General features: G+C 49.3%; 2 protein-coding genes across 2 annotated transcripts; one reads left to right on the plus strand and one right to left on the minus strand.

Moving 5' to 3' along the window:
- Nucleotides 1-2,447: 2,447 nt before the first annotated feature.
- On the minus strand, nt 2,448-13,144 carry POFUT1 (protein O-fucosyltransferase 1). The gene is made up of 7 exons (XM_026722771.2): nt 12,871-13,144; nt 11,415-11,536; nt 10,590-10,772; nt 9,432-9,544; nt 8,795-8,987; nt 5,762-6,004; nt 2,448-3,319 (listed from the first exon to the last, which is right to left on the minus strand). The coding sequence occupies exons 1-7, from the start codon at nt 13,142-13,144 to the stop codon at nt 3,131-3,133; spliced, it is 1,317 nt and encodes a 438-aa protein (XP_026578556.1). The 3' UTR covers nt 2,448-3,130.
- Nucleotides 13,121-20,591, plus strand: PLAGL2 (PLAG1 like zinc finger 2). Its single transcript, XM_026722770.2, has 3 exons — nt 13,121-13,365; nt 17,767-18,147; nt 19,212-20,591. Exons 2-3 carry the CDS (start codon nt 17,888-17,890, stop codon nt 20,434-20,436), a joined length of 1,485 nt encoding a protein of 494 aa, XP_026578555.2. The 5' UTR covers nt 13,121-13,365; nt 17,767-17,887; the 3' UTR covers nt 20,437-20,591.
- Nucleotides 20,592-27,114: the final 6,523 nt, after the last annotated feature.

Here is a 27,114-nt window from a genome sequence, read left to right on the forward strand (position 1 = left end):
CCGGTTGGTCTTGCTTCTACTTGCCCACGCTGCAGAGTTTCTTCTGCTTCTTCCAGCTTCATCTTCCTCTCCAAGGTACGTAAACTGGAAATTATGGAGACATAAACTGTAAATTATGGATTGGTAGACAAGGGCATCAAAAAGAGAAACTTCCGGCCAGAAATTGTGGGTGCTCCGTCACTGGAGGTTTTTAAGAAGAAACTGGACAGCTATTTGTCTGAAATGGTACTGTGATGACCCAGAGGGTAACACTTAACGTAACATAATCCAAAACGTAAATAAATGTCCTTTAATGCCTCCAACCTGGCCCCACTGTTTAATAATTCTCAGTTAGAGATAAAACGTACTCAAAAATAGTCTTTAAAAGAAAGCAATACAGTGCGAACTTAATGAGCAGATAGAGGTGAAATTAAAAACCCAAAACAAACTACAATGAAGGAATTTCCACAACAGACCAGGATAAGTAATTATCAACTTCCAGGAGATAACAAGGCAGAGTCTGTTGGAAGGATAACTTCAGCCCAAAATAAAACACGCTTTGCTTCTGGCAATGCTATGTTTTAACCGGCTCTCTTGTAAACTAAGTCTCCCCAGCTGCAACCAGTGAGGGGAATCATGGCCGCTTCCTCTCCCGTAAGCCACGTTGCTCCCTTCTCCTCTCCTCCCTGCGTGCCCTAGGTTGAAGAGGGGATGGGCCTGGTTCTTCCTCTCACTGCCCAGCCGGTCTCTGCCCTTCCCCAGCCTCCTCCACAACCTCCGGAGCTGCACTACTCCCCGTCCGCTGTTCCTCCTCTCCTTCAGAGTCCAACTCTACCAAGGGCATGACAGGCATAAGGTTTCCTGCCTGAGCAGGCGGGGTTGGACTAGAAGACCTCCAAGGTCCTTTCCAATCCTGTTATTCTGTAAGATTTACTTCTCTCCCCCAAAAGCATTCTTCCTGATTTTTCTAACCCTTCTTTTCCATTATGCGAATGTTTCCCTACAATCGAAGGCAGGGGAACAGATGCATGATCAAACCACTATCAAATCAGGAAGCTGATGGAAACTCTGTTTTTCACAAGAAAAGAACTCTTTCGTAGCTCTCTAAAGAACTCTTTGTAAGCCAGCTTGCATCCTGGCCTAATCCAATCCAGGTTAGTGAATATGCACATTTACCGTGAATTTCCACCAAAAGGTGACGGTCAATTGATAAAGTCATAATGCCAGGTTCACGCAACATGTTAAATCGGGACTTCAAAGTTGGTGACTTTAAAACTTGTGGACTTCAACGTCCAGAATTCCCCAGCCAGCAAAACAATTAGCAGCACCGGAGCGGAAAAATGGTTAGCCACTACTGGTCAAGGGTCTCCTGCTTGATCAAGGGGTTGGACTAGAAGACCTCCAAGGTCCCCCCCCCCTCAACTCTGTTATTCTTTCCTTCTTTCCTAGCATCGGAGCTTCCTCCAGACAGCTGGGCCTTCACATCTTGCACTTGAATTAGACTACAAACAGAATAATTAGATTTGATTTCTGCCTCGAGCAAGAACTCCGAGTTGCTTTCTTTGATGATCCATTTATTTTCTTAGCTGTCCATAATATTCTTAGGAATCTCCTCCAAATAAGATACAGGTAGTCCTCCGCTGACAACCGTTTCTCTTAGTGACCGTTCAAAGTTACGTCACTGAAAAGAACGACCCTTTCTCACACTTAGCAACCATTACAGCATCCCCCATGGCCAGGTGACCAAGATTCGGACATTTGACAACCGACTCATATTTATGATGGTTGCAGGGTCCCGGGGTCCCGTGATCTCCTCTTGTGACCCTTCTGACCAGCAAAATCAAGCAGGAAGCCAGATTCACTTAACAACCTTAAGAATTGCAACGATCAGGGATGGGATTCAATTTTTTTTTACTACCGGTTCTGTGGGCGTGGCCATGTGACTGGGTGGGCATGGCTTTTTGGGGGGGGGCAGTAACCCTCCCCTTCCCATTTTGGGGGCCTTCTGAGCCTCAGGGAAGCCTCCTGGGTAAAGCAGTAAGACAGCGAGGGGGATACTGGCACAACTGAGGGTCAAAACAGCTGATCGTCGGAAGAGGAAAAAAAGAAGAAATACCTTAAGGAGTGACTGGGCGGAGAACAGTCAGTGATGTTGCGCGTGTACAATAAGGTCTGACTGGGCAGGGAGGGGTGGGGCCAGCCAGAAGTTACTACCTGTTTGGCGACTCACGTCCAATCCTTGCTACCGGTTCACTTGAACCAGTGCGAACCGGCTGGGTACCACCACTGGCAACAGTTCACTTAACAACTGTGCCCCAAAAGGGTGTAAAATGGGGGCAGAACGCAATGTTTCCCTTAGCAACAGAAATTCTGGCCTCGACTGTGGTCACAACTGCGAGGGCTACCTGTATTCAGAACTCTGAAGACCTTGGGTTGATGGATCTAGCCGAAGTAAAAAAACAAGAATGTTTTATTTTAGAAAAGATGATTTTATTTCAGCTTTTAGACTGTGATTTCTGTAAAAATAGTAGACAGTTCAAAAATACCTCATTTTTATTCTGAATCATGGTTTGTTTGTTTTTTAAAAAAATGTCCTTGGCAGCCCCCTCCTCATTAGAGGCTTCTAATTGGTTCTGAAGGTACCAAATCACATTATCGATCCCGGCAAATTCAGATTGAGTCTTCCTAGTCCCAAGCGGAAGAGATGCGAGATTAAATCCGTTCTGGAAAAAAGTACAGGAAAACCTGCCAAATGTTAGTCAGTTACAACGGTGAAGTAAATCGTCCTGTTTCCCCCTGTTGAGGTCCAGAACATTTTTTTTGCGATTTATACTGATTGTGCCGTCGTAAAATACTGTGAGGTAAAGGAGCAGCAGCGGTTCAGACATTCATTCTGAGGTAAGAAGGCTGTGAAAAGGGACGGAGGAAAGTCAAATGTGTCCAGAGGATTCCTTGATTCAACCACAGCAGGGGAAAAAAAAAAATAGTGGGATTTTCCAAGAAGCTGCTGTTCTCCCAGCTCAGAGTACGACAAAAAAAAAATGAAAACGGCACCGGGACGAATCTGCTACTTTGCTTCCGAGGAAGGGGGGCTTGTGCAAAGCCGAGTTGTGCGTCCTGAGACCTCGAAGCCCGTCGTCCCCCCCGTGGGTTATAATTCATCCCGCAGCTTAGGCGGGTGGTCCATGCCAAAAAAGGAAGAGGGCCTCCGGTGCACGTCCCTCTCCCGTTTCACGAAGGCGGTGAAGGAGGAGACGCAGTTGCCGATAAAATGGTCGGACTGGCCGAGGATATAGAGATCTACCTGGGCCACTTCGGGTTGCAAATGGACCACTTTGACCTGCAAGGAGAAAACAGCCAGAACATTGTTATTTTTTTTAAAAAATAATAATTTATTTATATACCTCCTTTGTTATTTTTTAGAAATAACTCAATGGTCAATATATCGAAGACGTCTTCCTCCTCTCGCTTGCACCACAAAAACGAACTTGTGAGGTGGATTGGGCTGAGGGTGAGGGATTGGCCCAAAGTCACCGTCAGTCTGGGCTCCATTCAAAATCCAGGAAAGAAACACTCGGACTCCGACGGTTAGAGCAAAGTTTTACTAAATTTCAAAGTGGAAGCTACAGGGAAGATTCTGAATCTGAAGAATTTGGCGCGCAGATCACATATACAAAGGGATGGAATTGTTCCCACCCCCCCAAAGTCCAAAAGACTCCTCCAATTTAAAAGTTCTGAATATGATCATGTGGGCATCTTCAGGTGGTGAGGAGGCCTCTGTCCATTGGCCTTGACATTTTGATAAAACTTCGCAGCTGCGCAAAAAGAAAGAAGGCCAGGCAAGGAAATGGAAACTTAAGGACAAGAATTTATACTCCCCCCTCCTTCTTCTCACCCCCAGCACAGGAATGTAACACCTCCAGCTTTCTTCCCCTCCAATTCTCCCCCTCCTCCCGTTACTAATGACAGCCGAAAGAGAGCAGTGAGCATAGCAGTAGAAAAGATGTAGAAGAGATCTTGAGGCTGAGATGTAGAAGAGATCTTGACCCTGCCAGCTTTGATGCCTAAGGCAAGACTAGAACTCGCCATCTCCTGGGGATTGGCCCAAAGTCACCTAGCAAACCTTCATGGCAAAGGTGGGACTAGAACTCACTGCTCGTTTCTAGCCTGACAGGCAGAATTTGTTTTGATCGGAGGTGGAAATTGCCGTAGTTTTTGGAATATAAGATGTAGTTTTTCCACCCCCCAAAGTGGGTGGAAATGTCTGTGCATCTCATACAGCGAATCTTGGCAAAGCCCCGCCCACCTGCCGGCCCCCACCCACCGGCCTCTGCCTCCCACCAATTTGCCTCCTTGCAGCAAACAGCAAACAGCCTCTTTCAGCTTCAGCACAGCCTGATTAGCACAAGCAGCTGATTGTCGGTTGGATCGACGATCAGCTGCTTCAGGCTGCGGGGATCGCCATCGCCTATTGCTGCCTCTGTGTGCCCCATTTTCGGCTTCTGTGCACCCCATTTTCTGCCCATTCTGGGTGGCAGGGATCAGAATGGACAGGAAATGGGGGACACAGGCGTGTGGAGGCCGGAAACAGGATGCGGAGGCCAAAAATGGGGCGCACGGAGGCGGCAATAGGCGATCCCTGCAGACTGAAACGGCTGATCGTCGGGAGGCCGATCCAACCGACAATCAGCTGCTTGTGCTAATCAGACTGTGCTGAAGCTGAAAGAGGCTGTTGGCTGTAAGGAGGCAAATTGCTGGGAGGCAGAGTGTTAGGAATAACAAGGTTACCTAACGTAGTTTGGGTAAAATAATATATATAAACTATGATAGTAAGTTTAAGTGTGTGTCACTTTAAACTGCAAAGCATGTAATTTTGGGTGTGGTTGTGAAACCGCCATAAGAGGGAGCAAGAGAACTTGCTGGATTGCTGGATTGCTGATTTGCTAACTGCGTATTCCCTGCTGCTGAGTTTTTGAACATCGAAGGAAGAAAGGAGGTTTGACTTCTTCATATCTCTACTGCGAGGAGATATATTCCTGGACTGATATTTGTAAGTTTACTGACCTCTTTTTCCACACTGGACTTTGCAACTGTATAATCCCCGGACGGACTGAATTAGTGAATGATATATGGACTGTCTTGACTATGCTATAACTCTTACTGGAATAAACTATTTAACTAGCAGAGTGTATCTGTTTTACTGAGTGTAAGCTACAAAAACGTTTATCTCACATATTTTGCCTGCCTGCCTGACTGCCGTGCACATTCTGCTAGGGTGTATCCCTAACACAGAGGCTTTTTTTCTTTTCTTGTTTTCCTCCCCAAAAACTTAGGTGTCAACTCATAAAATATTTCTGTGGTTTTTTTAGAGTTGCCAACAAAGTGGGGGATGGGGGAGCAGTGCAGAAGCTTGCAAACCGAAAGTGCATTCCATAAATGTTTTCAAAGATAGGAACTAGGTGACTGAAGTTTCTGCCCTGCTAAAATCTAACCGGAGAGCATGATCGATGACTCTGGGCTATGGAAGTGTCCCATTGGAGAATATGAATTAGAATACACCCAGCGGGTGGGGGAAAACCAAGGTCAAGGGTGACAATGAATGACGTACCTCAGAGTTGGCTACACCCAGGCAGTGCTGGACATGTGAACTCCCAATAAATCCTTTTTAAAGTTTTGAAAGTTTGGCTCGAGATTCATGATTTAATTGGGGTAACTGTTGGAATCCTGACACTAGGTGCGTCTTATACTTCGGGGCATCTTCTAACTCCGAAAAATATGGTACCTTGTCTTTGAAAAGCTGCTGAATCTCTTTGGTGTAGGGCTCCGAGTCGGTGGCCACGTACACGGCTTTGGCCTCCATCTTCTTCACCCAGAGTTTCAGGGCCCGCTTGATCTCTTTCAGGTCCGGCAAACACATCTCCATGGTCAGGGGCGTAGCAGAGTTGCGATCGTAGCCCACACACTGCGGCGATGCCATTAAATGCGACCCCGCTGTGCCCTCCTTCAGCAGATTGCAGGCGTTTTTCTAAGGGGAAAATAACACCGTCAGCGCTGGCTAATAGTCCTTGTATCGATGTCAGTTACTGGCTCTGGGGATCAAGGATTTTGTAGTTGCGTGGCTTACGACACCTCGTTTTGCGATGGTATAGAATAAAAGAGACTTACAACCGTCCCAAAGGTGTTTTTTTTTTCCCCAAAGGACAACTAGACTTCCTGATTATTATTTTTACTTTGAAGACCTTTCGTTTCTCATTGGAGAAGCTTCTTCGACTCTGAGATGTCTTGGGGTTTCCTGCTTAAACTGGGAGTTGGACTAGAAGACCTCCAAGGTCCCTCTATGTTCTGGGGTCTATGAGGACCAACCTAGGACCAAGGATGTCCCAAAGGTGCTTTTTCCAAGAGGGAAGTTGACTTTCTTATTTATTTATTTATTTATTTATTTATTTGCTTTGAAGACGTTTCGCTTCTCCTCCAAGGAGCTTCTTCAGCTCTGACTGGATGGTGGGGAAGGGAAGGATTTATACTTGCATTCTTCCATCAGGACTAGATTCGGCAGTCCATCTGCGTTGAAAAGGAAAGGCCGCTCTTCTGAGGACAGCAAAGTCCACATTTTGGACAGAGAGGACCCGCTGGTTTGGAAGAGGGCTCCAAGAGGCCATCTATGTCCAAATTGAACAGCCCTCTCTCAACAGAGGGTGAGGGATACAACATCCTCTATCTCCAGTCTACAACACCGTCCTTTTAGCGGTTCCAAGGAGGCTCCACACCCATTTGCACCACTCAGGTGACCCTGAGGACACAGACAAACCTCCAGGTGGCCTCAGCGACCCTCTAAAAGGATGCAAATGACCAGCTATCTGCAAGGAGTAAAAAATGTTTGTCAGAGTATAACCATGAGCTGGAATAGAGGATGGTAACAAGGTCAGCCAATGAATAGGCATAGGAACTAAGTCAACCAATGAGGACCGTTTGGAAACTGAAACTAGAAGTAGCCTAGGCGTGGCTCTATATCAAGCTCTGCAGCTCTGTTGAGCTTTGAGTCTGTCTATTGAAGATGAGACAGCTTCTCTCCTCTGCTTGCCTGCTGAACTCAAGTGAAACTGAGGTCCGTTTCTGAGCTCCTGGGTTGCTGTTGAACACGTTTCTGTCTGGGTTTGCTCCATGTTGGAGAAATCTACAACGGGTTTGTAACATCCAGTCAGAGCTGAAGAAGCTTCTTGGATGAGAAGCAAAACGTCTTCAAAGAAAAACCAGAAAGTCTAGTTGCCTCTTGGAAAAAGAACCTTTGGGACAACCGTGACCTGAAGGACGGAGAATCTCCATAGTCACTTATGACCGTTTTTTCACACTTATAACCGCTGTAGCAATCCCTTGACCACGCGCTCAAAATTCGGAGGCTTGGCAACCGGCCCATGCTTATGACGGTCGCAGTGTCCCCTGGTCACGTGATTCGCTTTCGCAACCTTCCGACGAGCCAACTCAATGGGGCAGGCAAGTAATGGGGAACCTATGGGACACGTATCAGAGGTGGCATGCGGAGCCCTCTCGGTGGGCATCGCCAGCTGCTCTTCTGGTTTCTGGAATGCATGCCAGGCAGCTGGTCTTCGCAGACACGGAGCACTGGAAAATGGCTGAAAAAAACAGCCCCAAAACCAGGACGTTTTCCGGGATGTTTTTGGCATGAAAAATGGCTCAGAAAATGGCCCAAAAATGGCTCAGAAAATGCCCCCGAAACATCCTGGTTTCCAGGCCATTTGCCATCTGTTTTAGGGGCTGTTTTCAGAGCCACTTTTGGTGAGAAAAACAACCTGAAAATGGCAAAAAATGACCAAAAATCCAGCCAAACAAGGCCGTTTTTTGGGTCGTTTTCAGGCCAAAAACACCCCCCAAAATGGCCTGAAAACTGCCTGAAGAACTGCCTGAAAACGGCCTCCAAAATGGCCAAAAAACAGGCATACGTGCACGGGCCAGCTGGTCTTCGGTTTTCTGGTGCTCTGGCATGTGCGCATGCATGCGCATTCCGGTTTGGGCACTCAGTGTCGAAAAGGTTCACCATCACTGCTCTATAGTACCATTCTATAGTACATAGGCTGAAAAACAGCTTCTATCCCAGGCCAGTTGCTCTTTTGAATTCTGCTGTATAGTGCAGTGTTGGTGTGGTGTCGGGGGGGTTTTTGGTTCAATATGTGAAGAGTGAAGGATGTAGGTTTGTGTTTATTTTCAGGGTCATGATGTGCACTGAAGATGGTGTTTGGTTTTGTTGTACGAGGTGCAATAACAATAAAAAGTAAAGTAAAAGTAAAGAAAAGTAAAAGTAAAGTAAAAGTACAGTAAAAGTAAAGTAAAAGTAAAAAGTAAAAGTAAAGTAAAGTAAAAAGTAAAGTAAAAGTAAAGTAAAAGTAAAAAAGTAAAGTAAAAAAAAAGTAAAAAATAAAACTAAAGTAAAAATAAAGTAAAAAGTAAAAAGTAAAGTAAAAAAGTAAAAGTAAAAGTAAAGAGTAAAAGTAAAGTAAAAAAAAGTAAAGTAAAAGGTAAAGTAAAAGAGGTAAAAGTAAAGTAAAAGTAAAGGTAAAGTAAAGTAAAAAAGTAAAGTAAAAGACTAAAGTAAAAGAGGTAAAAGTAAAGTAAAAGTAAAGTAAAAGTAAAGTAAAAGTAAAAGTAAAGTAAAAGTAAAGTAAACGTTCTGGACAAGTGGCACTCCAGTCTCTGCCTTATTGATTCAAGCTTCTGGCTTCGGAACGGGGTGTGGCAGCCAAAGGCCAACACAACCGTGTGGAGGAGTGGGGGGCACAGAACCTCGACGTCGGTCACATACCCAGTCTGAACCCACACGCAAATGAATTCCCACGTAGGGCCTCAGCAGGAGGGTCTTAATATAGAACTCTCCTTTCTCCGCCATCTCATCGGACCAAACCACGTAACGCTGCAGGGGACGGTGCTCTTCCAGGACAGGAAACTGCGCCGGGGCACCCGGGAGGGCGAGAACGGGATGTTCGAAGGAGGGAAACCTAGGAGAAATAAAAAAACGTTAATTATTCGCCCTTTCTCTTGGTGGCCAAAGGGAAAAAAGAGCTGCCAGCCTGACTGAAAATCTGAATCAAGTGGACAAGAAAATCTCTCTGAAGCGTGGCTATTTCTTTACCTTTAATACAGAGAATACTTTATTGGACACCCAAGGGAATTGTCTCTGGTGTAGGGGTTCTCGGTGTACATTCAAAGCACCAGAGTGGTACTAATCGTAGTAAGGATGCCAATGAGAGAGGGTAGTAGAGAAGAATGAGAAGGATGATGATGACAATAATAGTCCAAGTTCTTTCTCTTCTATAGCGCCAGCAGAATAGGAGAGAAAGAACGGGAGAAGATTAAAAAATTACAAAGATCTACAAGTGGAAACAGAACAACTATGGCAAAGGCAAGCAAGGGTAGTATCACTAGTAATAGTTACTCGTTACCTTTGGTTCCAGACATCCTTGTAAAAGGCGCTGAAGGAGACGCCTCCGAACAACTCCGACCTATCAAACTCCACCCCAAATTGATCCCAGAAAGGCCCAAAGGGATTCCCGTCCTGCAAAACAAAATACAAGGGAGGTTGAAAAAGGCGTTTTTATGATGAATTGAACAGGTTAATTTTTTTCTTTTTGAAACTATAAACGTTTTTGACGTAATTGAAGGGGAAAGTACCATGAGGAATCTGATTTTAAAAGGTATAGATGTTATGGAGTTGCTAGGAGATTATTGCTATTAATTTTTAAAGTGATAATTAAAAAGTTACACGATTACTGAGACTTCAAGGGGAATTAATTAAATGACGTATAAGGTGTAGGGGCGGCACACTCTAATTGGTAATTGTGAGGGAAACTTTTTTGAAGTGTTGGAATTGAGCTGGAATGTTTGAAGTGATGAAATAAAAATTTACGATGAAATTGCAAACATGGCAGATAGAAGTATAAAGTACAATGAATATGAAGATATGAGAATTATTTAAAGTTAAAAGAAATAGGTCAAGAAATGAATTGAAAATTTATAAAATAAGCCTGAGGGAAGTATTTTGAGAAAATTAAGTATGTAAAGTAATGATATGAAACTAAATGTGAAAGATGAGTATGTAATCTAAGTCATGTTTGTATGGAAATGTGAAAACCCGGAATCATGTTGTTCACTAAAAAAAAAAGATATTTTTAAACTGTGGAAAACTGAAATAAAAATTAAAAAGGAAAAAAAAAGAAAAAGGAGGGTAGGCCTGTTCCTGAAAATTCATAAGGGTAGTCCTCACTGACTACCTGACTCGAATTTATGATGGTTGCAGTGTCCCGGGGTCAAGTGATCCCCTTTTGCGACCACCTGACAAGCCAAGTGAATGGAGGAAGCCAGATTCATTAACAATCGAGTTACTAACTTATCAACTGCAGTGATTCACTTAACAGCCGTGGCTCAAGGGAAGTCGTAAAAAAAGGGGGGCAAAGTTCCCTTAACCAATTTCTCACTTGGTGACGGACATTCTGGGCTCAACTGTGATCACAAGCCGAGGACTACCTCTATATTTCTGTTTCTGAGTAGGAAAGTTCTTGAATTCCCCCAGATCCTCAGGGGTGGAGGGTGGGGACACCTACCTTCATCGGGCAGGTCTTTTTGTCAGGGCTCCTCTGGGCCGCCGCTTCAAAGCAATAGCCCACCCTCTGGCCAGGGGGCCAGTGGGAGGGCGCCAGCTTTTCCATAAACTCCTCCAAGCTAATGACTCGGTGGTATTCTAGCAGCGGGGCCAGCTTGAAGTATTCTTGGTAAGGGACGTGTAGCTGCAGTGGAAAGAAACCCACGTTTACACAAGTACACGGAAGACATAATGAGTTGATTATAGCAAATACACATCGTGCTTAAATTAAAAAAAGGCGAACACTTCCTATTCGGAGGACAAATGGGCAGGTTGGATATAGTCTTGAAATGAGCATTAGGGCCTTAATAAAAAGGGAACTTGCAGTGATCTTTGCAGGTAGATCAGAGCTACTTAAGGTGCTGACCAGGAGTCGGGGAGTTCTAGTAGGTCAGGTACAAAAGCCAAGTGGGTGGCTTTGGGCCAATCACCAGGAGACGGTGAGTTCTAGTCCTGCCTTAGGCATGAAAGCCGGCTGGGTGACTTTGGGCCAATCACCAGGAGATGGTGAGTTCTAGTCCCGCCTTGGATGTGAAAGCCAGTTGGGTGATTGGACCAGTCCCTCTCTCAGCCCAACCCATCTCATCTCACAGGATTGTGGTTGCAAGGAAAATAGGTGGAAGGAGTAGTAGGTACGCTGACCACTTTGAGTTATTTATAAACAATAATTAAGGTGGGATAAAAATCAAATAAATAATACATCAAAAGCTCGGAATACTAGCCAAGCAACTAACAGAGATGTTTTTCAATGAGATGGGGAACATATAAATGTAATAACACAACATACATTCGTGTAGGGAGGTCTGTGATGCCGGTACTCGATCCACGGGGGCACAGCTAAAGTCCGATTCATCGTCTTAGCGAATGCCAAAGACCCGAGGAAGTGATCCGCTTGATTCCCAAATCTCCCTTGGAACAGAACATAAAGGACCGTTTCTTACTTGCTGGGCAAGGAAAAGGCAGCTTTAAGTCTCGACAGGCTTTTATCAAGAGCTTTCTCCCTTCACCAAGATCGAGTTCAACCGCAAGGCTGAAATTACAGATGCAGGTAGTCCTCGACTTACAACCACAATTGAGCCCCAAATTTCCGCTGCTAAGTAAGACGGTTGTCAAATGAGTTTTGCCCCATTTTAGAACCTTTCTTGCGGCGGTTCTTAAGTGGATCGCTGCAATTATTAAGTTAGTAACATGCTAAGTGAGCCTGCTTTGCCTGTCAGGTTGGAAGAGATAATCACATCACTCCAGGATACGCCAACCGTCATAAATATGAGCCAGTTACTAAGCATTTGCATTCTGGTCATCTGACGATGGGGATGCCGCAACGGTCGCGTGACCAACAGTCCTAAGTCACTTTTTTTCAGTGCTGTTGTAACTTTGAATGGTCATTAAGTGGAACTGTTGAAAGTCGAGGATTGCCTGTTAAAAATAAGCCACCTAGAGAAGCCCCAGAGTGAGAGAGGCAGCAAATAAATTTAACAAATAAATAAGAAAAGTGTTTCCCTGTGGTAAAGTGGGGAAAGGAGCCCCCTCCCCACAAAGGTAGGCCTCACACATTTTATTCTTCCACCAAATTAAATAAAACACAAACCAGAAGTCTCCAAACTTGGCCACTTTAAGATTTGTGGACTTCAACTCCCAGAATTCTCCAGCTAGCATAGCTGGCTGGAGAATTCTGGGAGTTGAAGTCCACAAGTCTTAAAGTGGCCAAGTTTGGGGACCCTTGATATAAACAAATGGAGACGCAGAAGACCATAAGCCACCCTTCTTTGGGGTCTTATTCACCCTAAAGCAAGGGTGGGGAACCATGGGCCTTTTATGACTTGTGGACTACAACTCCCAGAATTCTGAGAGTTGAAGTCCAGAAGCCATAAAAGGCCCATGGTTCCCCATCCCCGTCTTAAAGCTTGGCTTTAACTTCCCCACTACCCTTGCCAGCAGGAGTCCCAGGGCGCATGGGGATGATAGGAGTTGTAGTCCAAAAGTCATAAAAGGCCCATGGTGCCACCCCTGCCCCAAACCTCAACTCAACCGCCTCCCCGCCTTGCAAGCAGGGGATGATGGGAGTTGTAGTTCAGCCCCCAAAGGAAGGCGTCCCGTCCGAAGCCGGCGGTGCAGGGCTGGCGGGCAAGGAGAGGGGAGTCGGGGCAAGTTGTCCCGTTCCATGACGTCCGCTCAACCCGCCGGCGGAGGGGCAGCAGGAACGGCAGCCCCGAAGGGAGCGAAGCGGCTGAACCGGGCCTCACCCATGCAGGGGCAGTAAAGCAGGTAACCGGACGGGTCCCAACCGTCGTCGCCGGCGCATCCCAGGTTCGGGAGAACCAGGCAGAGCAGGAGGACGCCGACCGCTTCAAGCGCCATCGCCGCCCTGGCCCAGCGAAGAGGCCGAGGCCTAGTTAGGCCTCTTGGGCCGTCTCCATAGCAACCGGCTCGCCCGGCCCCCGCCCCTCCCGCCCGGCCCCGCGCGCTTAGGGAGGGCAGGACGGGGTGACTTCCGGTACGGGCCGGAAGTGGCGCCATGGAGGCCTTGAGCGGAGGCGCGAGCCAGCCCGCCTGAGGGGGAAAAAAAAAAATCAAAGGCTTGCTGGGCCGGAGGGCCGGTCGCCTTCGTCGCCTCCTTCCTTCCGGTGGCCCCCGCCATGGGGCCTCTGCCTCGCCCCCGGCTCCCACGGCAACCTTCGGGCCTTCTTCCCTTCCCTCCGGGCTCTCGAGGCACCAGGAGGGGAGCCGCCACGGCAGCGGTGAGCTCGGAAACGAAGCGGGAAAGAGGCTGGGGGAGGGGGAGAGAGAGAGAGAGAGAGAGAGAAAAAGCTGTGCGCTCAAGTACGCATGCGCGCTGCGGGAATGGCTCGGCGGGACATTTCGGGTGTCCCGTGAATTTGGGGCGGGGGGGGCGCCCGTCTGGCTTCTCCCCTCCCTCTTTCTAAGGCCAAAAGCCATAAAGAGGGTCAGGAAGGGTCTTTGGGTATTTTCATTTTCCATTGGGGGGTCGCTTTATTTTGGTCGGGTGTGTGGGGGGTTGTCCTCCTGGATGTGGGGCGCTTTGGCCTTCTCAACCCTTTGCCTGCTGGGACATAGGTGGACTTCAATTCCCAGAATCCCCAGAGCAACTATAGCCACCCCTCTTTAAGGATGCCAGCTAGAGAATTCTGGGAATTGGAGTCCATCTTAAAGCATGCTGGCTGGCTGGGGGAGGGATTCTGGGATTTGCAAGTCCAGCCATTTTAAAGTAGGCCGGCTGGGGGATTATGGGAGTTGAAGTTTCCACATCTTCAAGCGTGATGTCTGGGGAATTGTGGGAGTTGGAGTCCACCCATCTTCAAGCATGCCGGCTGGGGAATTATAGGAGTTGGAGTCAATCCCTCTTGAAGCATTCTAGCTGGGGGATTATGGAAGTTGAAGTCTACCCATCTTAAAGCATTGTGGCTAGGGGATTATGGGAGTTGCAGTCCAGCCATCTTACAGCATTCTGGCTGGGGGATTATGGGAGTGGAAATCTACCCAACTTAAAGCATTGTGGCTAGGGGATTATGGGAGTTGCAGTCCAGCCATCTTAAAGCATTTTGGCTGGGGAATTCTGGGAGTGGAAATCTACCCATCTTAAAGCATTGTGGCTAGGGGATTATGGGAGTTGCAGTCCAGCCATCTTAAAGCAGTCTAACTGGGGGATTCTGGGAGGGGAAATCTACCCATCTTAAAGCATTGTGGCTAGGGGATTATGGGAGTTGCAGTCCAGCCATCTTAAAGCAGTCTAACTGGGGGATTCTGGGAGTGGAAATCTACCCATCTTAAAGCATTGTGGCTAGGGGATTATGGGAATTACAGTCCAGCCATCTTAAAGCAGTCTAACGGGGATTCTGGGAGTGGAAATCTACCCATCTTAAAGCATTGTGGCTAGAGGAATTATGGGAGTGGAAATCCGCAGTGGCCAAGGTTGAGAAAAGCTGCCCTAAATGGAGCCACATCTCAGGGCTGGGTTGCTCCAAGTTGCATCCAGCAGGGTCAGGGGGGCCTCTGCTCCTTTTTTTTTCTTGGTCCGTGTAAACAACTTGCAAACAACTCTTGAGGTCCTGGCAAGATGAGGACCCCGCTTCCACCTAAGCAGACCAATTGAAGCCCAGTCATTGGCTTTGCTGCCATAAGAGAAAGGGGACTGTGGAGTTCTTTGCATTTGGTAGTGGTGGGTTTTTTTTTTTTTTTTACAGATGTTTCATAACCCAACTGGGGAACTTCACCAATGCTAGAAGGGAGGTGGAGAGGAGGAGGGAGGAGAAGGAGGAAGAGAATGGTGGTGGGGGAAATCTTGGTGCTCTCTGAGCTTGGTTGTTTTCTTGAAGTTTCATGACCCAACTAGGTAACTGTAAGGGTCATGACATTTCATGACCCAATCAGTACTGTAAGGGAGTAGAATTTGCTCCCTGTTCTGTTACACTTCTAGCACTGAAGATGGTCACAAACTGTCTGCAAAAATACAACCCAACTCAGAGAGCCTCAAGAACCCCACAGTCGTCGTCTTCTTCTTCTTCTTCTTCTTCTTCTTCTTCTTCTTCTTCTTCTTCTTCTTCTTCTTCTTCTTCTTCTTCTTCTTCTCCTCCTCCTCCTCCTCCTCCTCCTCCTCCCCTCCTTCTTCTTCTTCCTCCTCCTCCTCCTCCTCCTCCTCCTCCTCCTCCTCCTCCTCCATCACCACCACCAAGCTCCCTTCCTTCTAGCACTGATGATGTTCCCTAGTTAGACCATAAAACATCTGCAAGAAAACAGCCAAGCTCAGAGAGCACCAAGGACCCCACAACCACCTTCTTCTTCTTCTTCTTCTTCTTCTTCTTCTTCTTCTTCTTCTTCTTCTTCTTCTTCTTCTTCTTCTTCTTCTTCTTCTTCTTCTTCTTCTTCTTCTTCTTCTTCTTCTTCTTCTCCTCCTCCTCCTCCTCCTCCTCCTCCTCCTCCTCCTCCTTCTTCTTCTTCTTCTTCTCCTCTCCCCCTCCCTCTTCTTCTTCTTCTTCTTCTTCTTCTTCTTCTTCTTCTTCTTCTTCTTCTTCTTCTTCTTCTTCTTCTTCTTCTTCTTCTTCTTCTTCTTCTTCTTCTTCTCCTTCTCCTTCTCCTTCTCCTTCTCCTTCTCCTTCTCCTTCTCCACTGATGAGTTGATTGTGAAGCATCTACAAGACAACAAGCTCAGAAAACACCAAAGACATCCAAAGTTCTCCTCCTCCTCCCCTCCCTCCATCCCTCTTCACAAACCTCCATCTCTTCTAACCCTGATGGTGTTGCTTAGTTGGGTCATGAAATATCTGCAAGAAAACCACCAAGCTCAGAGAGCACCAAAGATCCCACTGGCAATTTCCTCCTCTTCCTTCCTCCTTCCTCTCCTCCCTTTCCTCGCCTGCCTTCCTCCTCCCCTTCCTCCTTTCCTTTCCCCCCTCTTCCTCCTTCTCCTATTTGCAATCCCCCCTCCCTTCTAGCACTGATGGTGTTCCCTAGTTGGGTCATGAAATGTCTGCAAGAAAAACACCAAGCTCAGAGAGCACCCAGGACCCCACCATTCAACCCTGAGCTAAAAGTATTCTAACAGAAACAGGACATTTTACCCCTTTCCAAAACCAAAAATAGCAATGTAGGAAACAGTAATACTTTCTCTCTCTCTTCCCCATGTGGCTTGAAGTTCCTGTTTCCTTTCCTAAACACTTCTGTGCTTCTGTTACCTTCTGCGTGCGACAGGTAGTCTAACGATGAAAAAGTAGCTACAGACGCACAAGTGCTCGCAAAGCTCACTTAACAAACGTCTCGCTTAGCAACAGAAATTTTGGGTGTCAGTTGGGGGTTGTAAGTCAGGAATGGTGCAGTGGCCTAGAGGTGGAGCTCTCGCCTCACAATCCGGAGGTTGTGGGTTCAATCCTAGGTAGAGGCTGATATTTCTCTCTCTCGAGAATATATCTGCTGAACGAAACTCCACATTGGCGACAGGAGGGGCATCCGGCCAGTAAACCCGCTGCTAGCTCCATTCAGTTGCCCAGATTCCACCCCGCAAGGGGATTATGAGGTCGTTAAAAGATGATGATGATGAGCCAGGGTCGTAAGTCGAGGACTACCTGGGTATACATTTACCACTTTTTAAATGAGGGAAGCTATCCCTTCCGATCGGCGATAGCAGAAGCTCTAAGGAAAATTACTGGCCTCATAACCTCTTTGAGGTTACATGACTTTGTCGTGTTTGACTTACTTGGACCAGGTGCAAACTGAGTGGAAATTTGCCATGTTTGCTCACCAAATTCCTAAGCAGGTACGCAAACATTGCGGGTTTCTGTGTGTGTGTGTGTGTGTACCACCTGCGTGCCTCACTATGAATTAGAATAAAGTTGAGCCAGACCTCCTCCTCCTCCTCCTCCATAAAGTCAGCCAGTCCTTGACTTAAAAACAGCTCATTTCGCGGCCGTTCGAAGTTACAACGGCACTGGGGGAAAAAAAAAAGGGAGTTCTGACCGTTGTTCACACTTTACGACCGTTGCAGCATCCCAACGGTCCTGCGATTTATATTGGGATGCTTGGCAACTGACTCGCCTTTACGACAGTTGCAGGGCCCCCCCCCCGGGGGTCAGGCGATCCGCTTTTGTGACCTCCTGACATGCAGATCCCAGGGGGGAACCCAGGTTTGCTTAATGACCGTGTGACTAATTTGACAGCTGCAGTGAATCACTTAATGAACATGTCAGGAAATGAAATACCCAGACAACACGATGATTATTAAGCCCTAAGAAATTTATTTAATAGAAAATCAATTTTTTTTTAAAAAAAAAAAAGTAGAGCCGATGTGACCGTATTCCGACAACAGAAGAGGGCATGTCTTGTAAGAAGCTAAGACAGGAAGTCCTCGGCTTATGACCAAAGCCCAACATTCGAACCACTGCACCACCGTGGCTCATGAACTAGAATTCACTGAACAACCGGGTTACTGAATTAATAATGGCAGTGATTCCCTTAGCAACTATGGCAAGAACGGTCGTAAAATGGGCCAGCATTCCCTGAACAGCCGTCTCGCTTAGCAACAGAAATGTTGGGGCTCCATTGTCCTAAGTCGAGGACAGCCTGTATCGGATGGGTGCCGCTGTGTGGATGGTCGGTCATTTCCCCCGCTGTCTTTTCTCCTCCCCCAGGATCTCCACTGAGGGTTTTTTTTCTCCTGCAAAGACGGCTTGGCGGCTGCGGCTGGACCAGTGAGATGCCCGCGGGCAGCCCTTCTCCCCGGCGTGGCCCTCCTCCGACGTCAGGCCTGCCATGACCGCCTTCTTCACCAGTGTTCCCCATTGGATTCAAGATGCCAAGCAGGAAGAGGAGGAGGAGGAGGAGGTGGGCTGGAAACTAGTGGCCCGGCCCAAAGCCCGGGAGAGCGAGGGCCCAGGGAAGTGCCAGTACGAGCTGTCCAGGGTGGCCTTCCCCGGCGTGGAGAAGCTGAGAGCCAGCCCCGAAGCCAGGCCCTACTGCTGCCCTCAGCTGCACTGCGGCAAGGCCTTCGCCTCCAAGTACAAGCTCTACAGGTAAGGGCCTGGCAACGGGAAGGGTGTGGGGGCTGGGGCTGGGGCTGGGGGCTGGGCCCGGGTTCAGATCCTCATCTGGTTGGATGCAGGCGCCGGGTTTAGATCCTCACACCGGCCACCTGGTCTTCCTGCGCGTGAAGACCAGCTGGCCAAAAGAGCCAACGGGTGATGGCTGGTGGTGCCCGGAGAAATGGCTCTGGGTGCCACTTCCCGCATGTGTGGCGTAGCTTCGCCATCAGGGCCCCATAACCGTTTTAGACAGGACCCCTCCCTCTTCCTCCTTGTTTTCCTCCTCTCTCCCCCCTTCCCCTCCCTCCTCCTCTTCCTTCTACCCTCCCTCCTTCTCCTCCCTTCCTCCTCCCTCCTCTTCCTTCTCCCCCTCCCTCCTCTTCCTTCTCCCCTCCCTCCCTCCTTGTTTTCTCCTCTCTCCCCTTCCCCTCCCTCCTCTCATCTCTCTCCTCTTCCTCCTCCCCTCCCTCTTCCTCCTCCCCTCATCTTCCTTCCCCTCCCTCCTCCTCTCTCTCCTCTTCCTCTCCCCCTCCTCTTCCTTCTACCCTCCCTCCTCTTCCTTCTCCCCTCTCTCCTCTCTTCCCCTTCCCCTCCCTTCTTTCCTCCTCCCCTCCCTCCTCTTCCTCCTCCCCTCCCTCCTCTTCCTTCTCCCCCTCTCTCCTTCTCTTCCCCCTTCCCCTCCCTTCTTTTCCTCCTCCCTCCCTCCCTTCCTTCTCCCCTCCCTTCTCTTCCCCCTCCCTCCTCATCTTCCTCCCCCTCCCTTCTCTTCCTCCTCCCTCCTCATCTTTCTCCCCTCCTCCTCTTCCTCCTCCGCTCCCTCCTTCCTCCTCCCTCTCTTCTTCCTTCCCCTTCCTCCTCTCTCCCCCTCTCTCCTCTTCCTTCTCCCCTCCCTCCTTCTCTTCCCCTCCCCTCCCTTTGCTTCCCCCTCCTCCTCCTCCCTCCTCCTCTTCCTTCTTCTCCCTCCTCCTCCTCCCCCTCCCCTTCTTCTCCTCCCCCGCCTCCCCTGAGCCGCCAACAATTCTCTCCTTTCTTTTTGTTTCCCCTCCTCCGGGAAGGCACCTGGCCACCCACTCGGCCCAGAAGCCCCACCAGTGCATGTACTGTGAGAAAATGTTCCACCGGAAGGACCACCTGCGCAACCACCTCCAAACCCACGACCCCAACAAGGAAGCCCTCCACTGCCCCGAGTGCGGCAAGAACTACAACACCAAGCTGGGCTACCGGCGCCACCTGGCCATGCACGCGGCGGCCAGCGGCGACCTCAGCTGCAAGGTCTGCCTGCAAGCCTTCGAGAGCACCCAGGCGCTGCTGGAGCACCTCAAGGCCCACTCCCGCCGGCCCTCGGGCAGCGCCAAGGAGAAGAAGCACCCCTGCGACCACTGCGACCGGCGCTTCTACACCCGCAAGGACGTGCGGCGCCACCTGGTGGTGCACACGGGCCGGAAGGACTTCCTGTGCCAGTACTGCGCCCAGCGGTTCGGCCGGAAGGACCACCTGACCCGGCACGTGAAGAAGAGCCACTCGCAGGAGCTGCTCAAGATCAAGGCGGAACCCGTGGACATGTTGGGCCTGCTCAGCTGCAGCTCGGGCGTGGCCGTGAAGGAGGAGCTCAGCCCCGTCCTCTGCATGGCCTCCCGGGAGGTGATGGGCGCCAAGAGCTTCCCGGCATGCTCCCCATGGGCATGTACGGAGGCGCACGTCCCAGCCATGCCCGGCTCAGGGATGCCCCCCTCGCTGGTCCCCAACCCTCTGCCCATGGGGATGAGCTACCCTCTGGAACCCGCCTCCCCATCCCAGCCTCCCCCAAAGTACCAGCTCGGATCTACCTCATACTTCCCCGACAAAATCCCCAAAGTGGAGATGGACAGCTGCCTGGCCGAGCTGCCCGGAGGCCTTTCGCTGATCGCCGGCGACCCTTCCTCCTCCTCCTCCTCCTCCTCCTCCCCGCCTCAGCCCGCCAGCCTGGAGGAGACGCTGCTCTCCAAGAGCCCCGCGCTCCTCTCGGAAGCCCTCTGTGCTGCTAACATGGACTTCTCCCACCTCCTGGGCTTCCTGCCCTTGAACCTCCCTCCCTGCAACCCCCCCGTCTCCTCGGGGGGGCTAGTGATGGGTTATTCCCAGGGGGAGGCCCAGCCTCTCCTTGCCACTCTGCCGCCCCAAGAATCCCCCCCGGGAAGCGGGCCTTCGCTCGGCTTCGGCCCGCTGCATCCCTTGCCCTCGGTCTTCTCGCCGGGCTTGGGCGCCACGACGTTGCCACGTTTCCACCAAGCATTCCAGTGAGGAGAGAGAGAGAGAGAGCGCTGGACGTTAAAGCAGAGCAGCGCCGGGCACGTGGATCGTTGGGACGGCGGGAGGGGGCGAGGGGTGGTGGTGCCGCCACCGCTTGGCTTCGTTGTCTTTCCAGTGAACAAGAAAGAAAGAAAAAGAAAAAAAACCCCTCGAGGGAGGATTGGAACTGTGTTACGCCCCAGTCCTGGACAGGGAAGAGTAGGTTGCAGTGAATAGAATATTTCAGGTATTTCTCTTTTTATTTTGTTTTATTTTCTACGTTGCTGGTTAAATCAGGAACCGTGCGGGAGTTTTCTCAGCCTTGGCTCCGTGCATCTCCGGAGGAGACGACGTCGGGGCCTGTTCCAGGCGAGGGCCCAACTCACCCGCTTCGATTTGGTGTCTTCCTCGGTCCGTGCGGCAGGAAATCCCCTTTTCTCTCCCCTCCCCTCCTCTTCCTCCCTCTGCGTCGGCACTTCCTGCCTGTTGCAAACCGAGACTCTTCCCCTTTGGAGCCACGTCCCTGACCCCCGTGGATTCCTTGCAGGATCACCTCGGCTCTCGACCATTTCTCCACTCTTACGAATCAGGGAGTGTCCCGAGAGGCCGTTTTCAGGGTCTCGGGCACCGCGAAGGCACTGTTTACACCGCGAAATCGGCGCACTCCGGTTTCGCCTCACTACTACTACTACTACTTACTAACTTCTTCTTCCATATCTTTCCCCTGTGGGGAAATCAAACTGACTGGGAAATAGCTCCAGCTTTCTGCCAATTTAGCTCAGCCCTTTGGAGGGTTTGTTTCTTTGCGTCCCGGATCGCGTGAGTCGCTCGGAAGGGTCCTCCCAACAGGACAGGCTCACTGTGATTGTCTGTTGTTGTTGTTGTTTTTCCTTTGAGAGGGTTTCCCAAACGATGGTAGCAATAGCGGCCATCCCACCACGGTCTCTTCCTCTCAAAGACTTACCGGTCAGGAGTGAGGCCCTCATCATCCTGGGTTCCTGTTTCTTTTTTTTTTCTCTCAATCTCGGCCGTTCTGAAACAAGCAAACTTTATGGAGGGACGATGGTGGTTTGGCCTTTCGGGCTCAAGGAAAAGGCTCCTTTCGAGCCCTGGGTGCCTTTCTGGGTAGCGAGGGTGCAAATCCCCCTTTTCCCCAGCAGCCCCTGGGCCGGCTGAGCCCCACCTGAGAACGCCAACCTTTGCGGGAAGGAATGGGGGGTGCAGCAGAGGGGAGGAGGGGGTCGGTCAGCCTTGCTTTGGGGCGATTTCAGCAGCCTGGCTTTTTGGGGAGAGGGGCTGGTGGTCCCATAACCACCTTTTGGGCTGGGTGAGCAGGCCCTGTAACCCAACAGCCCTTTTATTGTCATGCCACTTTTTCCTTCCTGCAAGGTTGGTTCGCCGCCTCTTAAGCCCCGAGGTTCCCTTCTGCAATCCCCCCCGGCATTGACCGCCCGGCCTCGCTAGCGGGAACTCGGCCCAGAGCCAGAGTTAAAAGCGAGGATCGCGGCCTGCCGCCTTTGCTTCCGTCGAGCAAGCAAAAGAGAAGCCAACCAGGCCGCACGAGTTGCCCTCTTGGCTGACCACGAGCCGTCCCCGCTGGGCTGGCGCCGGGGATGGGGGCGGGGCCATCCCCGGCGGCAAAGGATGGGAGACTCGGACATGGTTGAAACGGCGAGAGAGCGAAGGGCTCCGAGGCTCTTCCCGTAGCGGGTGCCTGTGCTCCCATCCCCACCGCGTTGGCAGACTGGTTCCGTACGGCGCTCGGTCCCGATAGCGGCAGCCACAGCCCAGGGGTTGGGTACCCCTGCCCGCTATCCCTTGCAGGCTGCTTTGGCGCGTCCCGTTCCTCTTAATTCAGAGAGCGGCCATGTCTGGAAGGCCAAAGGCCGCCGTTCAGCCTCCCCAAGGGCTGTGGAACGTCCCTCGGAAGGGGTGGCGGGATTTGCCCCATTTTCTAGGCTTTTAGAGGCGAAGCCCCCTCTGTGATTTGATTTAACCTGAGTGTGTGTGTGTGTGTGTGTGTGGAATTAAATCCAGGGGAATTACAGTGACTTTCAAAAGTGTGGTGTCCCCATTCTCACCCTTAACTCTCCCCTCTCCGGCTAGGGGCTTTCGTGCAAGTTACATGGTTGGCCCCCCTCTGTCTTTAACGTCCCCGTAGTCTCCTGCGCGAACTGTCTTTTATTCCGTCTTCTTACAGTGAATACCTCATCGATCCCGGCTCTCTGCTCGTATCCTCCCGAGGCCCCCTTTGGGGTGGGTCCACCTCCACGCATTTTGGGGTACCCCCACAGGGCCCCTTCCTTCTTACCTCATACGCACGGGGCCTGCCGTGGCTCCCGTCCCTGCCCAGGTGTGTTAAGCCGATCTCTGCCGCAATGCCTCCGATTGCGTTTGCTGCTCTTTCTCAACACCTGTCCAACGCAGGTGGCTTCCTTTTTTTAAAATAAAATAAAATAAAATAAAATAAAATAAAATAAAATTGTTGCCTTCTTCCTGGTAATTCCACATTGCTTTGAAAAGCTCCACCGGCTTCAGTTCTTCGCTGCTTCCTAAGCGAGATCCCTTTCCCGTTAGGCTGCCTTTCTCGGAGCGTTGTTCTCCACGATCCGCCTCACGTCTTTGTATAAGACTTACCTCAGCAATCGCATGCGGCCCTGAGTTCGAGAGGCCCCGCTTCCCAGGTCTTTGTTGTAAGACGTTGCCTTTCTGGTTTTTATTTTTTCAGCACGTGCCTTGCACTGGAAGGTGCCCGGGCATCTCCTTGATGGTTTTCAGTATTTTTTAAATACCTCGGTTGCATTTCCTGTTCCTCTCTCGTCAGATATAATATAGTTGCACATTTCTCCTCTTATGCAATCCTCATATTCCCTACCTCAAAACTTCACGAGAAGAAGAAGCATATTCCACATTTCAGATTCTTCAGGACGGCATTGAACTTCAACCTCTAAAGCTTGATTCGACGGGTCCCGTTTGCCGGCTTAGTCTGCAGCTACGGGCCCTCGCTTGTCTTATTCTCTGGCCTTCAGCTCGCAATCCTCTTTCGCAAACGTTACGTTCCAGATCCTAAGCCCTCCGCTGCTGGGGTTGCTTCTCCTTTCGTTTCACCACCCAACCAAAGATAAGACTTAATAATTCAGAACAAAAAAAAAAAAACAATTGCATTCCTGTCTGTATCAAAAGACGACTCTTTCTCGTTAGGGAAAAAGAAAAAAGAAGAAAAATGGGTTTAATTTCCACCTTCGATTCAAACAGCGATGCTGAAATGGCCGCAGTGCTTTGGGCAAGTCTTTTATTCAACCAAATCTCTCTGCTGCTGCTGCTGCTGCTTGCTCAGCGTTGTATAACAGTGAAAATGACGTTAAGTGGGGGGGAAAAAATCATACCAGAAAAGTTGGGGAAGATCCAAGCATTGGTCATCTTCCTTACAAAAAGAGCTGGAAGATCAAATACTCATAAGTACTACTGATCTACACTCTCTCTCTTTCTCTCTCTCCAATTCCAGGCAATAGTTTTCCAAAGATTGAGTGGCCCGCTAATATTTTTAGGGTTGTTGGGGTTTTTTTTTTGTTTTGTTTTTGTGTGGCATGATAGGCTATGAAAAGGAAGCTTGTTTAGTCTTTTGATGAGGTGAACGACCCAAAAGGGTCTTTATCCATGTAGCTACAGGTGTAGCCTTTTAACGAATAGAGGGTATAAAATTGTGCCTCGCCGATCCAAAAACGTATCGTGGCTTGTCTTTTGCTTAGAGCAGACCTCAGCGAGGAAAGGACTTCTGTTATCGAAAATAAAGTGGCTCCCCACCCACCCCAAATCACTGTGTTTGTGGGAGGAAACAGAACGTGGGGGGTGGGGGGGAAGGCCGCTACTGACTTACCTAAGTGGCTCTCAGTTTTGAACCAAAGTGCTCCCGGTTGTTTTTTTTTTTGGGGGGGGGGGGAAGGAAAGAGGACTTTACAAATGTTTGCCCTGGAGTAAAATTAACCAGACTTTTAAGTCAATGTCCTGGTCAATTTCACTGCTGGCTAATGAGCACTTAAAAGGAGAATTGCCAGGGTTAGTCCTGCTGTAGAAGGGAGGGAAACTCTGATTTTCAGAGAATTGCTTTTGTACGTGACCTCAGATGTTTGGGGTCACAGGAAGAAAATTGCTCTCGCCACTTGTGAATATTTCCTTTTGGTGGAGGGTACACGGGTTCATCTACAGATGTTCTCCCCTGCTGGCAAGGAAGTCTAAACCAAGGGCCTTCACACTTGACAGCTTTAAAGACTTGTTGGGCTCCAACACCCAGAATCCCTGAGCTAACCTGACTGGAGGAGGAATTCTGGGAGTTGAAGTCCACAAGTCTGAAAGCTGTCAAGCTTGGAGCCCCCTGGTCTAAACCCTAAAGTGGGAAAAATTCTATTTAAACTTCGTGTGTGGGTTGGCCACCAGCTGGCCTTTAATTAAGGCCAAATAGTCATTTAAAAAATAATAATAATTCTTAAGCTACATCCTTGCATCCTAATGTTAGTTTGCGGAAACCTCTCTTAGTCCTTTAAGTAGGATTTGTTTAACCTCGCAGGTGTTTTATTGCCATTGAGCTATTTTTCCCCAGGGTGGCCCTTTTCTTCTCTTCTTCCTCCTGAAGAAGAAGATAGCACCTCCATTTCCCCTTTGAGTTGACAATGGATAGCTCATCACCGCGGGGTGATCCTGCGTGTGTGTCCTGGGAGATTGGATAAGATCAGACCTTTGGGATAAGGTCTCTGGGGCGGCAGATGCACAAAAGCAGATCACAAACAGGCGATGTTAAGAACAGGAGCGGTCAACCGCGGCAACTTGCGGACTTCAATTCCTAGAATTCCTGAGCCGGCAGTAACCTTTTTTCCTACCCGGCAATCGCATCTCCTGCTAATGGCCTTTTTAAACCTTTTTATTAAGGAGAGGTTGCTACCGAGGTGGCACAGAATGCAGTTTTGCAGGCCTAGCTCTGCCGTCTGCCAGCAGTTCGATTCTCACCGGCTCAAGGTCTGCTCCGCCTTCCCGCCTTCCGAGGTGGGTAAAATGAGGAGCCCGATGGTTGAGGGCGAAGAGGCTGAGAGAGGGGATATAAAAGCACCGTGAAGCGGTGTATAAATCTAAGGGCTAGTGCTGTTTTGCACTCTCGGTGCCAGGTTTAGCTCGTGTCTGGGGTGGGGGGTGTCTTCCTACCCCAGTTTTTTGTTTCCGCTGGCTTCGCTGTACTAATCCCACCCCTCTTGTGAAGCTAAATCGCAGGACCTTTGAAATTCTCCGTTCGGAGTCCTTTCTTCCCTTTGGCTTGGCGGTAAGCAGAGCGACCGTTTTAGGCTTCCTTTCCAGTGTATATATTAAATTCTAACCAATGGTTTGTATCTTCGGCTGGCAAAAATTTTTTTTTTTTGCAATTTCGTTCGTTCCCCGCCTCTCCCCTCCCAAGAGAGCGATTAGAGAGCAAAACCTCCTGGGTGCTTCTGTCCCCGTTCCCGTCCCCCCCAGTATTTTCACTCTTCCCTTCTGTAATTCAAAATATGCCTCGGATTCAGGAGGTTGCCCGTCCGAGGGAAAAAAAAAAACTTCCTGAATTCTTCCCCATAAGAGGCCCTGCGTAGCCCTCATGCTTTCAGGGTGGTCTACGGGAATCCGTAACTTCAACCAAAAATAACCCCGCGAAGGGAAAAAGTGTTTTAAGTGAACTCTGTCACAAGAGACCAACTTCACCTCTGCGGTTTGTTCTCCTCGAGACTTATTTTATTTGACACACACACACACACCACAGATTGTTCTGCTTTGTTTGAAGACTTTCTGCATTTTATAGTATGGGGAATATTGAATTTATTTTGGATGACGGACCCCCGTTGTTCCCTTATGGCAGATAAGAATCCTGAAAAATAACCACGTTTTCTGCCTCTGTGCTCGGCTCACAGCTGGTCCGAGAACCAGTTCCGAACGTTGCTCTCCCCTTGGCACGTTCCGTGCAAACAAAATCCAGTTTTCCCACTATTATTTATGTAATTTCCTACTTTGGGACTTCACCCCAAGATGCCAAGCCAAAAATGTGTCACGATGGGGCAATTTGGCCCTATCAACTCGCCGAGGCCAACTCAGCGCAGCCAATTCACCGTGGGATAACAGCTCACTGGAGGGCAATTCAATTATTTTTCAGTATTTAAAATAATTTAAAAACAGGTTTTAATTTCTGTCGTTCCCATTTCATTTTGTTCCTCCTTTTGCATCTTCCCAGTGGTCAGAGGGCAGTACTGCAGGCTACTTCTGCCGACTGCCTGCAGTTTGGCAGTTCGAATCTCCCCAGGCTCCAGGTTGACTCAGCCTTTTGTCCTTCCGAGGTGGGTCAAATGAGGAGCCAGATTTTGGGGGGGCTGACTCTTTAAACCGCTTACAGAGGGCTGGAAAGCACCGTGAAGCGGCATATATAAGTCTAAGCGCTATTGCTATTCCGCCGTTTCTCCAGTGTATCTCATGGTCCGCAACGAATTGGCTGCACCGAGTTATCCTAGACCCAAACGGGTTGCTCTCCCAGCTTTGCAGTCATCCAAAAATAAGACGTATTTTCTCCCCCTTTTAAAAAGATAAAATTGTAAAACCAATTTTCAGCCTCTTTTTTTTTTCTTTCCTTTTTTGTTGGTTGGCTGGTTGGTTGGTTGATTTTTCAAACTCGCTCATTTTTAA

Source organism: Pseudonaja textilis, chromosome 3 (genome assembly GCF_049901715.1).
Source record: "Pseudonaja textilis isolate UNSWEBS1 chromosome 3, rPseTex1.2, whole genome shotgun sequence".
Lineage (NCBI taxonomy): Eukaryota > Metazoa > Chordata > Lepidosauria > Squamata > Elapidae > Pseudonaja > Pseudonaja textilis.

Bases quoted from the DNA above. Each gene is read 5' to 3' on its own strand.
- POFUT1 (XM_026722771.2), bottom strand. From the start codon at position 13,144: ATGGCGCCACTTCCGGCCCGTACCGGAAGTCACCCCGTCCTGCCCTCC. The intron at 10,773-11,414 runs GTATGTTGTGTT...TTTCCACTGCAG, and splicing joins ACAGACCTCCCTACACGAAT to CTACACGTCCCTTACCAAGA. The intron at 3,320-5,761 runs GTACCATATTTT...TTCTCCTTGCAG, and splicing joins AGCAGCTTTTCAAAGACAAG to GTCAAAGTGGTCCATTTGCA.
- PLAGL2 (XM_026722770.2), top strand. From the start codon at position 17,888: ATGACCGCCTTCTTCACCAGTGTTCCCCATTGGATTCAAGATGCCAAG. The intron at 18,148-19,211 runs GTAAGGGCCTGG...TCCTCCGGGAAG, and splicing joins TCCAAGTACAAGCTCTACAG to GCACCTGGCCACCCACTCGG.